This window comes from Heterodontus francisci, chromosome 20, assembly GCF_036365525.1.
Source record: "Heterodontus francisci isolate sHetFra1 chromosome 20, sHetFra1.hap1, whole genome shotgun sequence".
Lineage (NCBI taxonomy): Eukaryota > Metazoa > Chordata > Chondrichthyes > Heterodontiformes > Heterodontidae > Heterodontus > Heterodontus francisci.
This window is the reverse complement of record NC_090390.1, coordinates 61,493,583-61,511,288: the sequence shown is the minus strand read 5'-3', so window position 1 is coordinate 61,511,288 and position 17,706 is coordinate 61,493,583. Positions and strand designations below refer to the sequence as shown.

General features: G+C 45.4%; 1 protein-coding gene across 1 annotated transcript in view; it reads left to right on the top strand.

Annotated features, from left to right (window-relative positions):
- Positions 1 to 9,937: 9,937 nt before the first annotated feature.
- The window catches only part of gucy2g (guanylate cyclase 2g), a 94,420-nt gene continuing 86,651 nt past the window's right edge, over positions 9,938 to 17,706 (top strand). The window contains exons 1-2 of the mRNA XM_068053285.1: positions 9,938 to 10,336; positions 11,178 to 11,526. Of these exons, the coding sequence (XP_067909386.1) occupies positions 9,938 to 10,336; positions 11,178 to 11,526 (748 nt within the window). The remainder of the gene's footprint in view (positions 10,337 to 11,177; positions 11,527 to 17,706) is intronic.

The following is a 17,706-nucleotide window of genomic DNA, read 5'->3' as shown; positions in this document are numbered from 1 at the left end:
GTGACTCCATATCTGGAGTACTGTGTACAATATTGGTCTTCTTATTTAAGGAAGGATGTAAATGCATTGGAGGCTGTACAGAGAAGGTTTACTCGACTAATACCTGGAATGGGCGGGCTGTAACTGCTCTAACCTCTGGCTGTAAGGTTTGTCTTGCACATGTTTGAAAACCAATGCAGGACTAGTGATGAAATCTGTGCTATTGTTATGGTTTTTCAACTATTACACGACAACACATGTTCACAAACACTTTGCTTCTGCTGATCATAGTTATTGGTGTAATATTTCCAGTTGGCAATGCAGCTAGAATATAAACATATTTTCCTGTTTTATAACTAGGATCGTTTAATTGCAGTTACATGTATTTTCACATAACAGCAGAGAAACGAATACAGATTCCAAATGCATATTAGTCTGCGGCTTTTCACAGTCAGACGGCTAGAAGCCCATAGTATGTAAATATTCTTCAATTATAGTTTTATTTTTGTTATGGATTTGCCTTTTATGGTACATTTAAGTCTCCTGGAATGTGCAAAATTAAGATTATTCCCCCAGGTGCGGCTCGCCTACAAGAAGGAATGTTATACTTGAGTGGAAGAAGAGGATCGCAACTTCACAGGACACTGGGACACAGCAGGGTAAGTATGTAGCGGCAAAGCAGAAAGTGCTGGGGAAACTCAGCAGGTCAGGCAGCATCTGTGGAGAGAGAAGCAGAGTTAACTTTCAGATCTGTGAACTTGGACAAGTTAATTCTTCTTCTCTCTCCACAGATGCTGCCTGACCCTGCTGAGTTTCTCCAGCACTTTCTGCATTTCTGCCAGATTGCCAGCAGCCCCACTCTTCAGCAGTCAGGTAACTATTCTTTGACAGCTGTCAGGAAGCAGGTGCTGGAGTGCTTTAAATAGGACCCCAGCACCTGCTACAGAGCTGTCAAATGGTTCCTCACTGTGCTGGATGTCCCGCCTCTCCCCATGTAATGTGGGGGGGGGGAGGGGGCAGCTGGTCATAATGATGCTAATGAGCCCCCATGCGTAATATCGCGAGGGCTCGGTGACAGCAGCTGAATACAGGCACGTTGTTGAGATCAAAGGGTGCCGCCGCTACACGCGTTGCCCGAATAAAATTCAGCCCTTGATGTAACGATGTGGAGTATTCCAGAATGATGTCTATCTGTCAGGAGTGATCTTGATTACTCTCTTACCCCCATCTGTCTGTCTCTCTCTCTCTCTGTCTCTCTATCTCCCTGTGTCCCCCCACTGTGTTCCCTCTCTCTGTGTTGTCCCCCTTTCACTCTCAGGCTCCCCTCTTTCTCTTTATGTCCCCCTCTCTCTGTCCCCCTCTCTCTTTCTCTCTCTCTGCCCCCTCCAGTAATGCACTGGATCCACAGTCCTGGCATATTTAGCCTATGCTTTTTGGATTGTTGTATTTTTCTACTTTTAATCCTTTGTTGCAACTGATGGTCATTGAACAAATGGAGTTATATCTTTGTCCTTACCCCAGTGCAGTACTGAGGGGCTGTCAGAGGTGCTGTCTTTTGGCTGTGACGTTAAACTAAGATCCTACCTGCCCTCTCTGGTGAATGTAAAAGATCCCAGAGCACTATTTAAAGAAGGGGAGCAGAGGAGTTTGCCCCAGTATCCTGGCCAATATTTATCCCTCAACACCTTAAAAAAAAAAAATCTGATCATTTATCTCTTTGCTGTTTGTTGTGCTCAAATTGGCTCCTGTGTTCCCTACATTACAACAGTGATTGCACTTCAAAAATAATTCATTGGCTATAAAGTGCTTTGGGTGTCCTGAGAGGTCATGAAAGGCACTATATAAATTCAATTCTTTCTTTTCTTTATAAAAAAAAACTTGAATTAGAAAAAAAAAGTTGCGTGGAATTTTATCAAGGCACTGTGTAATGTCAGGCAACCTTGCTTTTTGATACCATTATCACAGGAAATCTGATCTGGAGTTTGAAACCATTTCACTGATAATTACAGCAAGATTACTTTAAATGAACCTTTGGAGCTCAAAGACCACTTTTAATTTTGGACTGTATGGATAGTATCAACAGGTGAAGTTGCATGTAGGTCCCCACAAACTAATTACTGTAACTTGCTTCTGTAGGAATATGATAATTATTTTGTGACTGGTCGTACATAAGTTTTGGTCGAGTACCCACTAGTTTGAGATAAAAGTTGAGTTACTATTTATTCCATACTTGGGAGGAGGCTTGGATTTTCATTCAGTTAACTTATAGCTATTTTCAATCTATCATAAAGATATCCAGAGCCACTAAACAGAAGCAAGTTAAAGTAATTAGTTTGTGTGGACCTTAAACAGTGACTCTGGATATCTTTATGATAGATTGAAAATAGCTATAAGTTAACTGAATGAAAATCCAAGCCTCCTCCCAAGTATGGAATAAATAGTAACTCAACTTTTATCTCAAACTAGTGGGTACTCGACCAAAACTTATGTACGACCAGTCACAAAATGATTATCATATTCCTACACTACCATATTCAATCAATGAGGGGAAAGAATCCCCATATAGGCTAATAACTTTATAATATCCTCAAGAGCTACCCAGAGAATTCAAAAATGTCTAACTTTTGTTTTCTGGTTACAAGATACAAATCACTGCTACATTAGAAATGATAACGAAGCAGTGACTCACCCCTCATTACATTGCTGGAAAATAAGAACTCCTAAGCTACGAGAAATCTCCCGACTGTCAGAGTATTAGATACAGGGGGCTGAATTTTCAAACAGCCTCAGAAGTAGGACTGAAGGCGGCCGGGCCTGCAACTTTCCACCACCATCCAGCATGCCGGTCTCCCGCCATGGTCCTGCGTCCAGCATTTTTGTTCCAGGAGGATGGTGGGGGGAGGGGGGTGGGGGGAGATGACATCTACCCACCCGCGAGTGGCTGGTAGACCATTAAGCCAATTAAAGGACCTATTAAGGCAACTCTTCACATGCTGACTGGAGACGCCTCCAGGCGGCAGACCGGGGAGGGGTTTGGGGGGTCCATATTCCATCCTGCTAGGAGACTCCCTCACCCGCACCCGCAATAGCCATTGGGCCACATCTGCAGCCACTGGCCATCCAGTGGAGAGGTTGCCCCTCCATAATGACGGCCTGACAACTGAGGCTTTTTTAATGGTAAAATGTTTTAAAATCTGTTCAGAGGGACCTCCATCTTGAGGCGCCCTCTCTCTGTGCCCTACCTACATCAGCAGCTCCCACCTCTGGTGGGGCTGCTGATGTGTCAATGCTGGAGAGCCTCCTATTGGTCCTCCAGCCTCTAGAGCCTGCTTGCTGTCCTTAATTGGATGGCAGGAGTGCATCCTGGCCACTAATTAGCCTTCTTGTCAAAAATCACATGGCTGAAGTGGGGTCAGGACCTGGAAATTTATCTGGCAATGGGGTCCTGATTCCAGAGCAAAAATTTAGCCCAGACTGTAAGGGGCCAGAGGAAGATTGCCCGCAATTGGGGAGGATTCCTCCACATATAGTGCAGTAATATGGATGTAGATGTATCATTAGATGGAATCAGACATAGAATGCCAGGGGATCAGGCTGTTGAGGTTTTAGATGTAGATAACCAAGGAATGTGGATCCAGGCTATCCATTAATATGGATTTTGTAGTCATGCTGTTTGTTTTTGTTATCAATGGGAAGAATGTTTCCCCTACCCCAGACTCTGTTATAATGGCAGAAGTACTTTTAGTGGGATAGATCAAATTACTTTCACTTACAGAGAGATATTTTGGTTTTTGTGCTTGCTATGTGATGAAACAATCAAATGCATCTGAATCAAGTGTCCAAAGCTTGCCATATTTCAGTATTTGGCAAATTGGAACATAGGGACATAGGAGCAGGAGTAGGTCATTCAGCCCATCAAGTCTGCCTCGCCATTCAATACGATCATGGCTGATCATCCACTTCACTGCCTTTTTCCCACACTATCCTCATATCCCTTTATGTCATTGCTATTTAGAAATCTGTCAATCTCTGCTTTAAACATACTCAATGACTGAGTTTCCACAGCCCTCTGGGCAGAGAATTCCAAAGAGTCACAACCCTCTGAGTAAAGAAATTTCTCCTCATCTCTGTCCTAAGTGGCTTCCCCCTTATTTTGAAATTGTGTCCCCTGGTTCTAGACTCCCCAACCAGGGGAAACATCCTAGCTGCATTGATCCTGTCTATCCCTGTAAGTATTTTGTAGGTTTCAATGAGATCACCTCTCATTCTTTAAAACTCTAGAGAATACAGGCCTAGTTTCCCCAATCTTTCTTCATAGGACAGTCCCGCCATCCTGGGAACAAGTCTGGTGAATCTTCATTGCACTCCCTCTTTGACAATAATATCCTTCCTAAGGTAAGGGGACCAAAACTGCACACATACTCCAGGTGAGGTCTAACCAAGGTTCGATACAATTGACTTCAAGCAAGACGTCACTACTCTTGTAATCAAATCCTTTTGTGATAAAGGCTAACATACCATTAGCCTTCTTAATTGCTTGCTGCACCTGCATGTTAGCTTTCAGTGACTTATTGACAAGGACACCCAGGTCCCTTTGTATATCTACACTTTCTAATCTCTTAACATTTAAGAAATACTCTGCACATCAATTTCTCCTACCAAAGTGGATAACCTCACATTTTTCCACATTATATTCCATCTCCCGCGTTCTTGCCCACTCACTAAGTCTGTCCAAATCCCCTTGAAGCCGCTTTGCATCTTCCTCACAACACACATTCCCACCTAGATTTATGTCATCCGCGAACTTGGAAATATTACATTTGGTCCCCACATCCAAATCATTGATATATATTGTGAACAGCAGGGGCCCAAGCACTGATCCCTCCAGTACCCCACTAGTCACAGCCTGTCAATGTGAGAATGACCTGTTTATTCCTACTGTCTGCTTTCTGCCTGTTAACCAGTCCTTAATCCATGCCCATATATTACCTCCTATCCCATGTGCTTTAATTTTGCTAACCAACCTCTTTTGGGGTCTTTATCAAAAGCCTTCTGAAAATCCAAGTATACCACATCCACCAACTTGCCTTTATCAATTCTGTTAGTAACATCCTCAAAAAACTCCAGCAGGTTCATCAAACATAATTTCACATTTATAAATCCATGTTGACTATACCCGATGAGATCATTATTATCCAAGTGTCCATTTATCACATCCTTTAGAATAGATTCTAGAATTTTCCCAATGACTGATGTAAGGCTAACAGGTCTGTAATTCCCTGTTTTCTGTCTCCCTCCCTTCTCAAGTATTGGGGTGACATTTGCAACATTCCAGTCTGCAGGAACCACTCCAGAATCTATAGAATTTTGGAAGATGATCATCAATGCATCCACTATCTCCATAGCTACCTCTTTCAACACTCTGGGATGTAGAATATCAGGTCCTGGGGACTTATCAACCTTCAGCCCCATTAATTTCTCCAAGACAACCTTCTTACTAATACTAATTCCCTTCAATTCCTCATTCTCCCTAATCCCTTGGATCTCTAATTCTGGGAGATTTCTTTTTGATCTTATACAGTCCTTAACTTGCTTTATTATCCCTGGTCAACTGCCTTTACTTTTGAGGTTTTTGTGCCTTGAAGGAATGTATGCGACACAGCCGTTGCATGTAAATACGTGAATGGTTTACTACTTTAAATTTACAAGTCTGATTTGTTTTTCACAATTTAACTGGTTATTTATAGTTCATTATTCTTTTCTTCCAAAACTGTGGTGGCATTGGGAATAACTGTTGCTGTAAACTATGTAATATTTCTTTAAAGACTATCCATTGCCTATGTACTGTCATACCTTTTAATGTATTTTCCCAATCCACCTCAGCCAATTTGCCCCTCATACCTTCATTATTTCCTTTGTTCAAATTTAACACCCTGGCTTCAGATTGAACTACCTCACTTTCAAACCGAATGTAAAATTCTATCATAATATGGTCACTCATCCCTAAAGGTTCTTTTACAACAAGATTATAAATGAGCCCCTTTTCATTACATAATACTAGATCTAAAATAGCCTGTTCTCTAGTCGGTTCCTCAACATACTGTTCTAGAAAACCATCCCTAACACACTCCAGAAACTCTCCCTCCACAGCATTGGCTGGAGCTTGGTTGATTTTAGTAATTTTGGATTCCGGATTTGGCTTTTCGTTCAACCATAGTATAAACCATTCCCAGTGCCACCACAGTTTTGGAAGAAAAGAATAATGAACTATAAATAACCAGTTAAATTGAGAAAAACAAATCAGACTTATAAATTTAAAGTAGTAAACCATTCACGTATTTACATGCAACGGCTGTTTCATGGTTTAATTTTTGGTTGAAGAATTGTATTGATTAAATTAAAATTTACGTTGGAGAGTAACTATCATTTCCTAATAAATGAAGACAGAATGATTCCCTATGCTTGCATTTCGAACATTTAAGAAGTCTTTAGGTTAAACATTCTTATTTTATTATCTGTACCCTCTGCAAAAAAAGAACAAGTAATAACTTAAATTATTAAATGTAATTTATTTAGATTTAATGTACGGTGTCATTTCTTGTTTTTGGTGAAATTGTACTTTGCTTCTGACAATACACGTTTTCCAAAGATCTGTTCTTTGAACTTTTGGCTTGTAATGAATGCAGATATTGAATGAAAGTCTGCAGTTAATCAGTTACTAACTATTAAAATGCTTCTATTAACCTACGTAAAAGAAAGCTAGTATCCAACTTTTATGGCCTTTACCAGCTAAGACTAAGAATTTTGCCAGGAAAGATAAGATAAAGGGTTATACTGGGCTTATAAGTACAAGGTAAAAGATAACTTGTAATATGCACATCCAATGGAACCAAAGGTCAAAAAGACAGACATAACGAAGTATTAATGTCGGTGCTTGGACCAAAAGGTGAATTTTATATTTTTTATTTGTGTTACCAGTGAAAATTGTAGAGGGACAATACTGTCATTAGATACTTCTGTTAGATTTTGTACCACTGGTTTTTTGGTACACTGCTGGTAGCACCAAACTTTGCTAGGAGTGGAGGTGGAGTACAGTGTGCCCTATTTTGCAACAACAGAAAATGTTTGTGTTTTTGGAGGTAGTGCTAATGACTAGTGCAAGTCTCATCAAAACTACATAAGTGATTTAAATATAAACACAATGCTGGATTTAGTGACCTTCTTGCCAACTTCTCATTTAGATAAACCAGCCCCTGCAGCTTGTGGGTGGTCTGGCCTGCAGAAGTTGGCTTCTTAAAGACGCGTATAACCTTTTACTGATGTCTGAAAGTTAGAGATTTTTTTTCATTATATTGCCTTATCTACATTTTCTGTAGTGCATTCATTTTGGCTATTATTAAGCTCTTTCTTTTTGCATCATAGGACTTTTATTTCCAACTCCTTATCTACAACTATCTTGCTTTCAGCTGCTGTTTCATTTTCAGTAAGTCAAAGGGGCAGGGGGCAATTCTTTTAAGATTGCTGATGGTGCTTCTCGGAGAGGAAAAGAACATCTTGAATGAATAAGGAAAAGCAGGTGCAACTGTTCCTCACTGATTAGGTACACATGTCCCAACCCTAGGGCCAGACATTCCTTTCATGCCATGCCAGACAGCATCTATCTTTGGCACCTCCACTTCACAAAGGAGGCTTCCACATTACACCATCTCATGGAGGCTGACCTGCAGGTCATGTAAACCACAGGATCAGCCCTTCCCTTAATTATGAAGATCATTATTTCATTCAGATTTTACACCACCTCATTCACCTGAGGCACCATGTTTGGCTGACATCTGCCAAATACATGGGTACAAGTGACAAAGGCCTTGTTCGTAATGAACAACATATGCATCACTTTCTTTGTGCAAAGGAATTCAACATGGTACACAATTTTTGTAATTGTCAGGGTTTCCAAAAATCCATTGCATTTAGATGGCACTATTAGATTGCTGTACAAATCAGTAAGACTGGCCACCAGTTACAGTAGAGCATGGCTACCCGATCCGCACCCGCCGGGACCCGACAACATGTGTCGGGTCCCGGGTCGGGTCGCTCTTCCAGGTCTGGCATTCGGGGTCGGGTCTGGCTGGGTTGGACACAGTGACAGCCAGGATGTCAAGGCGAGAAACACTCCACACTAGTCTGCAGTGAGCGATTCCATCCAAGATAGAGCACAACCTCCTTAATGTAATCAACTTTATTCTGGTGGTCGGGTTAGGCCGGGCGTGGGACAAAATGAAAGGACTCTGTATTGGTCAAGCTTGGGTCAGATGTGGTTCTGTCGGGCTTGGGTCGGGTTTCATTTGCAGACCCGAGCAGACCTTTAAGTCACAGTGCACTGTTGCCCTCTGGGGAGGGTGCTCTGGAGAGCCAGACAAAAGCAGCTCTCTTTGTATCAATCTCATGCATCATCATACCTACTCTTTCAGCTATCATACAGGAGTCAGGTGCTGCACTTGTCCATTATAGAATTATACAGTACAGAAGGAGGCCACTTATCTCATCATGCCTAGGCTGGCTATTTGGTACAGCTATAACATTAAGCCCAATCCCCTGCTCTTTCTGCTAGTCCTGTTTTTTTTCCCTTCATGTATTAATCCAATTCTCTTTTGAATATTACTATTGAATTTGCTTTCAGGCAGTGCACTCCAGATCACACAACTCGCTGTGTAAAAAGAAAGGTTCCTCTTGTCACCTCAAGTTCTTTTGCCAATCACCTTAAAAATGTATCCTTCTATCATAGAGTCATACAGCAGTGAAACAGGCCCTTCGGCCCACTGAGTCTGTGCTAACCAACAACCACCCATTTATACTAATCCTACATTAATCCCATATTCCCTAGCACATCCCCACCATTCTCCTACCTACACTAGGGGCAATTTATAATGGCCAATTTACCTATCAACCTGCAAGTCTTTGGCTGTGGGAGGAAACCGGAGCACCCGGCGGAAGCCCATGCTGTCACAGGGAGAACTTGCAAACTCCGCACAGACAGTACCCAGAACCGAACCCGTATCGCTGGAGCTGTGAGGCTGTGGTGCTAACCACTGCGCCACTGTGCCGCCCCACTGGAAATCATTTCTCCCTATCGACTGTATCAAAACCCCTCATAATTTTGAACACCTCTATCAAATCTCCTCACTTGCCCACAAAATTAGTTTGTGCTTCCGCATTAGTTTCTCTTTCACTTAATTTTTGCCTAGTACTTCCTTCCTCCCTTGGTAAAGTTAGCAAATATTTAAAGTTCACTTTCAACTTTTTTTAAGGCTGGTACACTATTTCCCCCTTAATGCAGCTTTTTACCATTAAGTGGTGACACATCTTTTAAATTTAACGTTAAAAGGCTGGTAATTTGAGGCTAAGAGGGATTGCCTCTGATAAAGGTAAGATGAACATGAGTAAATTTCCAAGGAGAAGGAGAGGTGAACTGGGAGGAGAAGATGTTGGAAAGTAATAAGTTTGCAGGCATACAATTTGAGGACAATAAAAGGGGTATCGTCATGACCAGATCCAAATGAACTCACGCTGATAACTTCTCTTCAAACAAAATACACTTCACCCTGTTCATACTGCTGCAAGAAGTGCCTATAACTGGTTAAGTCTCGTCAAATTGAACCGTATTTAAGGGTTACAATGATAGGAACAATCAGAATTACAGAAACTATGAGCAGAAATAACAGCTTGTGGTACCCAGGTGCAACTTCTGGAGCTTAAGTGGTTTAACCTAAACCTATCACTTAAGTCATAATCATTACATGAGAGCCAGGAAATCAAGTATTCTGCTAATTAAGGACAGAACATAGGCACTTGAGGATTAACAGAGCCACCTGCATGATAGATATAAATACAACACTGATCTGTGGCATTATTCCTACCTGAGTTGCTGACCACAGCAGCTTAAACATTCAAAAGTTGGAAGATGACATGGAAGCAATCCAAATTTCATCGCCAAGAGCTTGTTGTGCATTGTTACTGTGAGCAACATGTTATGGTTTCAGTACCAGCTTTTTTACTTGCCTTTTTCTTTACCCATTTGCTTCCTCCTGGTAACTGCGGTGGCGTTTCTAAACTTTTCTTGGGACTTCAGGTTCCCCGAAACATCTCATTCCCTTTCAGCGCCATGAGACTGGGATCTGCCATGCAGATTGCCATTGAGAAAGTAAATTCAGACCCCAATCTCATGCTAAATTACACACTGGAGTTTGTGTATGCTGACAGTGGCTGCGACCCCAAGGTTTCCATAAACGCATTCATCAGCCAGGTCCAGAAGTACAAGATTTCAGCGCTCTTTGGGCTAGCCTGTCCACAGGTAGCAGAGGTAAGAGATTTATGCAGATGATCTCACATCTGGTATTCAGTAGGTTAATGTATGTTGTACATCATCTACTGCAAAATGCACATAATTGAAGTTGCTATTTCAAGGACAAAATCTAGAAAAACAATGCAAAATCTTGGATTTGATGGGCAAAAATGGAACAAATTAAACTAGCAATTTTTAATGTTTAGATCAAATTATATTACAAATCTTGAAAAGGTTAAAGTAAATCTAATTAAGAGATTCTGAGTAGGTCAGTTGTCAATTTTCCAGACTTCTGTATATCTCTGGTTGTTCCAATTATGGTAGTAATGCTTGAAGTAGATTCTCAACATGAAGTATCATTTATGGTGGATGATACTGCATCCAGAAACTGGGTGCTTTTTTTTACTTCTTTGAAAGTAGGAAAGGTGAAGAATGGGGGGGGGGGGGGAAATGTGAAAAAGCAGTTTAAAGAGAAAGTTTCTTGAAACAGAAAGGGCACTGAAGATGAACAATGAATCAAGGAAATTATGAAAGCAAAGAAAGCTAAATCATTTTAGAAGACAATAAAAAGGAAGAGGATGGAAAGTGCAATGAAACTAGGGTCTGTAAAGGATGAAGAAAATAAAAACTGAAGATGAAAGGCTAAAAGAAAGAGACTGATTAGAGAAAGTGACACAAAAGATGAATACAATGGAGAACATTTAAAGTAATGACAGAGAAATGAACAGATAAAACATATACAATTGCAGGGAGAAAGCTGAATGAAAGATGGTATAAAATTAAACTATTACTTCTGTTGATATTTCACTAGACTGATATATCTTCTGTGCATTGACTACTCTTGGGACTTGCTGTTTAGATTACAGGTCTGCTGGCCTCTCAATTGAACATCCCCATCTTTGGATTTGTGGACCAAACACCCAAGATAGATAATGACCTTGTATATGACACTTATGTGAAACTGCTGTCTCCACTCCAGAGGATGGGTGATGTCCTTGCTAACACATTGCAATTCTTTGGCTGGAAGTACATTGCCCTTATTGGAGGGACTGCCAGCGGTTCCACATGGGACAAAATTGACAAGCTCTGGGAAATTATGGCAAAAGAACTGGAAACAAACTTCATCATTACAGCTCAAGCCAAATATGACACAAGCAATTCAACCCTTCATCAGGAAAATCTCAAGCAAATTGCCACTGCAGCTAGAAGTAAGTGTCATCACGTGATTGCACAAGCAGATCTTTGGGGGGAATTTTCCCAGGCAAGGGGAGGCAGGTTTGGGTGCGTGCGGGGAGTTAAATCCCTTAAAAGTGACGTTGGGTCGGGAACTTGACTTCAGCCCTCTCTCTTCTGGGTTTCCTCAGGATGGAATTAAAGGCAAGCAGGGAACCCCCTTGAATCTGTCAGCTAAATAATTAAAGTACTTAAAAAGCCAATTAAAAACAATTTTAACCCTCAATTCTGGATTTCTCAGTGAGGCGATCTGTTTCCTGACCTGTCAGCAGCTTGCCAGGGTCACTGAGGTGAGTGCACAGCGGGAAGAGCTTCTTTAGTGAAACTGACAGGCTGGGAATGCTTTGATCAGTGAAACTGAACTCCAGCCATGGCCAGGTGAGAGGCTGCTGTTCATAGCTCTCCTTCTCAGAGAGTGATTTCAGTGCTTTACAGGTGATTGCCAACTTCTTGGAAGGCACTTCACCTGTCTAGCACTCCACTCACCTTCAGTTGCACTTCCCTGCAGCCAGCCTTCAACACGGCATGGGAGTAGTTTATGCAGCTTATCACGGACCTGTAATTAATTTTTCTCCTCAGATTAAAAACAGTGTGCGTGCCTTTAAAATTTTGTTAAAAACAGTGCACCTTTAAGAAGAAAGTTCTGGAATTTCTGGAGACACAGTGTACCAGCTGCACTTTTTGTTACCCTGAGCAACAGCAGGAGAGAGAGAGGTCACATGATGCAATGTGTCCACTTGGCTGTGTGTGGTAGAGGCTTGCTCAGGTTGGGGAAAAAAGAACCCAACCCGAACCACAGCGGACCCGAGTCCAACCCAGCCTCAGTCCCTCCGATTTTGCCCCGAGCCCGACCCGACCTAAGCTCGACCCGACTCGACCCAACCCAAGCCCAACCCGACCATCCCTTTACTTACCTTCTGACTGGGAAGCTCCACGAAGCTGCAGCGCATGCGCAATAACGCCATAGTGACATCACTCGCTCACTGCGCAGACTCAGTTTCGTCCCGGACTCCCAGCTCAGGTAAGTTTTTTTTTAAAAATGTCAATACTTACCAGCAGAGCACTTACCATGTGTGTCCGGCCCGACACAACCCGACTCGACCTGGACTCGACCCGACCCAAGCCCGAAAGTTGTACCCTGAAGATGGGCCCGACCTGACCCAAACTCGACACATGTCGTTGGGTCCCGTCGGGTTCGGGTCAGGTAGCAGGCCTCTAGTGTGTGGAACTGGAAGAAACTGGCTGAAAGTAGTTAGTTCTAAGAGCTTTTTCCAGTGAAGCAAACTGAAGAGAAAAGGAGCAGTTTTATTCCCTCTCAGCAAAAATTCTACAGGAAGCAACAAGCCAAGTTAATTCCCTGAGTAAAAAAGAAAAGCTTTTCTTTTTCAAGAAATCATTTTTATTACTGTGCTCATCATTCTAAGAACTGTTTAATGCTACTGCAGCCGAAGAGTTGAATGCCTATCTACAGAAGGACTATTTTCATCAAATCCGGATGAAGACTTTGAGTGTTCTTTGACCATTTCCTCATTGGAAGTCCTCATCTGCCAGGAACGTAATCCACAAAGACTTTCTTATTTTATTTATTCTTAAGCGAGAGCTAATTTTAAAACGCCACTTTTAAAACCAGTTAACTGTTATTTTTGAATGTATGTGTGTGAATGAGGGAGTTAGATTAAATTAGGAAGTTATAAGGTTTTTAGACATAGGTTTATCTTAATAGTGTTTAAGATTTAACTTTTTAAATAAATGGGTAAGTTGTTGTTTTCTAAAGATACCTGGTTTGGTCTGTTTCATTCTGGGGTTACTAGAGTGTTTAATTTGGCTGTTTTTCCGATTGGGTGTGAAAGCTTAAATAATATGCTGCGACCTATGGAGTGACGGGACTGATTTGACAGTGCGTTGTTCCTGTCACGGTCATAACAAGCTCTACCTTGCATCTCTGATGAGGGACAAGAGGAAAAGCAACACTACCACCAGCAGCAACAGCAGGAGCAACACCAGCAGAAGCGCCAGCTACCTTCTCATCAGCCACATGTCCCTCCACAGGGAAGATGGGATGAACATCACATTCAAGCTAGAATCAGGCGAGACCCCAACACAGGGTCTACAGGCAGAGGATCAGCTTTCTTGACATGTCTGAGCACCAGTGCTTTAGGAGGCTCAGGCTGTGATAGTAGATCACTGTTGATATCTGCAGTCTCCTGGAACAAGATCTCCTTCCCAGTGGAGCAGGTGGGCATGCATTGCCGGTGGCCCGACAAGCTGCCTGTCACTGCAGGGACACTCCCTCACCTCCCGGGGCCTCTCACCAAGTTGTGTGCTCCCTCTTCTCCTGTAAGGAGAGAAAGCAGAGAGTTATGAGTGCTAGCAATGGCTTGTGTGGAGGGGAGGGAAGGGCACATTTGTGGAGGGTGACTGTGAGCCATGGGTGCAACAGGGCAATAGGTGAGGGTGAGTGTTAAGTGTTGGCTGTTCAGATGGGGATGCAAAGAGATGCCTGGAGAGAGAGGAATAAGTGCAGCTGTGAGGTGTGTTGTTCTGAGGAGTGCTGTGTGGGAGAATGCTGGGAAAGTCAGTGTGGAACTTGTCACATGAAAGCATTCGACCACTCACCTTTCCTGCTCTCCTGAGGTCCTGGATCCTCTTGGTGCACTGTCTCCAGGTTGGAGGACTTCCTTGGCCACTTCCAAACACACCTGCTTGGTTGGAGAGGCTGTTCCCTTTCTCCTGTCCCTGGGAATGATAATCTCACTGCAGCCCCTCAGATCACACAGCAGGACCTCCAGGGGTGGGGAGAGGGGGTGGGGTGCAGGGACAGCCTTTCCTGGTCTCTCACCATTCCTGTGGTTGCTGCAGCCTCAAAAATCAAAGTGCTGCTGAGCCCTTGTAACCCACGCCATGGTCCCCTTAATTAGAAATCATTCCTTTGACAGAATTGATGTGTCATCCCACCCGCCCTCCCTGATTGGCTGGGGAACCCAGAGATGAGGTGCTAATACAGTTGTTCAGTTAAGGAGCCTCGGCATTTAGGTTCCTGACCTGCATCCTGTGCTTCATTCTGCTTTATAATTGTTAATCTGTTCTACCTATAGTCACTCAAACCTTCTAAAGTTACATTTGTATGTCTCACCAAATTTTTGTTACAAATACATGTGACTTTTTTTAAAGACTGCATTTGTTGACAACGCTATCAGTAGCAGTGGAGCGGGGGGGGGTGGGGGTAGCAGCGGAGCGGGGGGGGTGAGCAGTGGAGTGGGGTGAGGGGAGCAGCGAGGAGTGCGTTTTTCTGTGCATGCGCCATAAACTCAACAGCATCAGACTTACCGGCCGGTCCCCGCATCCGGCGACACAAGGTCTTCGGCACTCGCTCCCCGCGGCTCTCTACGGCCTCTCGCTTCCGGCCCTCTCCATCCAGCCGTTCCCTCCAGCTGCAGATCCCCAATCCAGTTGCTTTCTCCCCTACTTCTCAACAGCACTTCAGGCATTGCAACTGTCTGGTCCCTGCCTTTTGCATGCTCCCTCTCCCCACCCCCTCCCCGCCTCTCCCCCTCTCCCCCTCTCCCCTCTCAACTCTCCCCTCCCACCTCTTCACCCACCCCTCCCACCTCTTCACCCACCCCTCCTCCCTTCTCCCCTCTCCCTTCTCCCCTCTCCTTCACCCACCCCTCCCCCTCTCCCTCTCACCCACCCCTCCCCCCTCTTCACTCACCCCTCCTCCCTTCTCCCCTCTCCGCTCTCCCTCTTCACCCTCCCCCTCTTCACCCACCCTCCCCCTCCCCTCCCCCCTCTCCCTCTTCACCCACCCCTCCCCCCTCTCCCTCCCTCACCCTCTTCACGCACCCCTCCCCCCTCCCCTCCCCTCTCTCCCTCTTTACCCACCCCTCCCTCTCCCTCTCCCTCTTTACCCACACCACCCTCCCCCTCTTCCCCCCCCCTCTTCCCCCCCCTCTTCCCCCCCCTCTTTCCCCCCCTCTTTCCCCCCCCTCTTTCTCTTCCCCCCCCCCTCTTCTCCCCCCCCTCTTCTCCCCCCCCCTCTTCTCCCCCCCCTCTTCTCCCCCCCCTCTTCTCCCCCCCCCTCTTCTCCCCCCCCCTCTTCTCCCCCCCCCCTCTTCTCCCCCCCCCCTCTTCTCCCCCCCCCTCTTCTCCCCCCCCCCTCTTCTCCCCCCCCCCTCTTCCCCCCCCCCTCTTCTCCCCCCCCCCTTCTCCCCCCCCCCCTTCTCCCCCCCCTCTTCTCTCCCCCCCTCTTCTCTCCCCCCCCTCTCTCTCCCCCCCCTCTTCTCTCCCCCCCCTCTTCTCTCCCCCCCCTCTTCTCTCCCCCCCCTCTTCTCTCCCCCCCCCTCTTCTCCCCCCCCTCTTCTCCCCCCCCCTCTTCTCCCCCCCCTCTTCTCCCCCCCCTCTTCTCCCCCCCCCTCTTCTCCCCCCCCCCTCTTCCCCACCCCCCTTCCCCTCTTCCCCCCTTCCCCACCCCCTCTTCCCCCCTTCCCCACCCCCTCTTCCCCCCTTCCCCACCCCCTCTTCCCCCCTTCCCCACCCCCTCTTCCCCCTTCCCCACCCCCTCTTCCCTCTTCCCCCCCTCTTCCCTCTTCCCCCCCTCTTCCCCCCTTCCCCCCCTCTTCCCCCCTTCCCCCCTTCCCCCCTCCTCTTCCCCCTTCCCCCTCCTCTTCCCCCCCTTCCCCCCTCTTCTTCCCCCCCTTCCCCCCTCTTCTTCCCCCCTTCCCCCCTCTTCTTCCCCTCTTCTTTCCCCCCCCTCTTCTTTCCCCCCCATCTTCTTTCCCCCCCCCTCTTCTTTCCCCCCCCTCTCTTTCCCCCCCCCTCTTCTTTCCCCCCCCCTCTTCTTCCCCCCCCCTCTTCTTCCCCCCCCCTCTTCTTCCCCCCCCTCTTCTTCCCCCCCCCTCTTCTTTCCCCCCCCCCTCTTCTTTCCCCCCCCCCTCTTCTTTCCCCCCCCTCTTCTTTCCCCCCCCCCTCCTTTCCCCCCCCCTCCTTTCCCCCCCCCCCTCTTTTCCCCCCCCTCCTTTTTTCCCCCCCCTCCTTTTCCCCCCCCCCCTCCCTCTACCCCAACCCCTCTACCTCCACCCCTCCACCACAGTTGAATATCTGAAGTGCAGTTGCAAAGTCGGGAAATAGCATCCAAAACAAAACCTCAACAATTCTGGTTTAATTATTGAGAAGTTTTATTAAGTTCATTAAGCATCCAAGGAACTGCCTGTGCATGGATACATGAGTGTTGTGTTGCCAGCATTCCCGTGAGACAGACAGGCCGAGTCTCTGCTATGCACAGCTAAAGAGATTGTTCCTGTAGAGCCTTGTGGTGAATGAACGCTTGGCTCTCTATTCCACTACTGTATTGTTTCATGTGAAGAAGGCAAAGTCACAAGAGTCTGAGCTCAGTCTATTCTTGGTGAATGTTCCCCAAGCGCATCCCAATGTGCACTCCCACTTTATCCATAAATGCAATGTTCCTTTCCACATCGTGACAAGCTCCGTAGCATGATCCAGTTGCCTTCGTTGCTTGAATGCTGACCTTAAGTCTCAAGGATTGTTTTCTCAAGGGCACGTTTTACATGAAAAGAAATAAGGAAAGAACATGAGTGTCAGAGCTTCCGTCCCTCCAATGAAATTACTGTTGAGCATGCTTTATGTTCTGCAGTATAGGCATGTACTAATAACACCACCAATGAATCACTTAGTACACACCTCAGCTGTAGGAGTCAGGATGATGTAACTGCCCCTCAATGCTGCTCTCAGGGAAAACATGAATGATGTGAGGGTGCTGGAAAAAGAAGCACATTTCTTTTGGACTATGAACATAAAGCAGGCCATTTAGCCCAGCTGTTCCCTGCTATTGGTTATGCTACTCCTGCGCCTTCCCATCCATTCCCATTTAATCCTGCCTACTACTATCAGCATCACCTTCCATTTCTTTCACTCTTATCTACCTTTGCCTTAAAGCAACATTGAGGATGGAGAATGGTGTGGCTGCACTCCCACCTCACCAGTTGTGTACGCAGCAAGAGCATTCACATTCGTGCTACCATTGGGACACGACATGCTTGTTTCTTTCAGTGCTCAGTCTCTTCTTTCTGAATGTTCCCCAAGTGCTTGACCGCTTTGAATGCCCTCTCTGCTTGACAGGCAGCAACTGGCAATTGCGG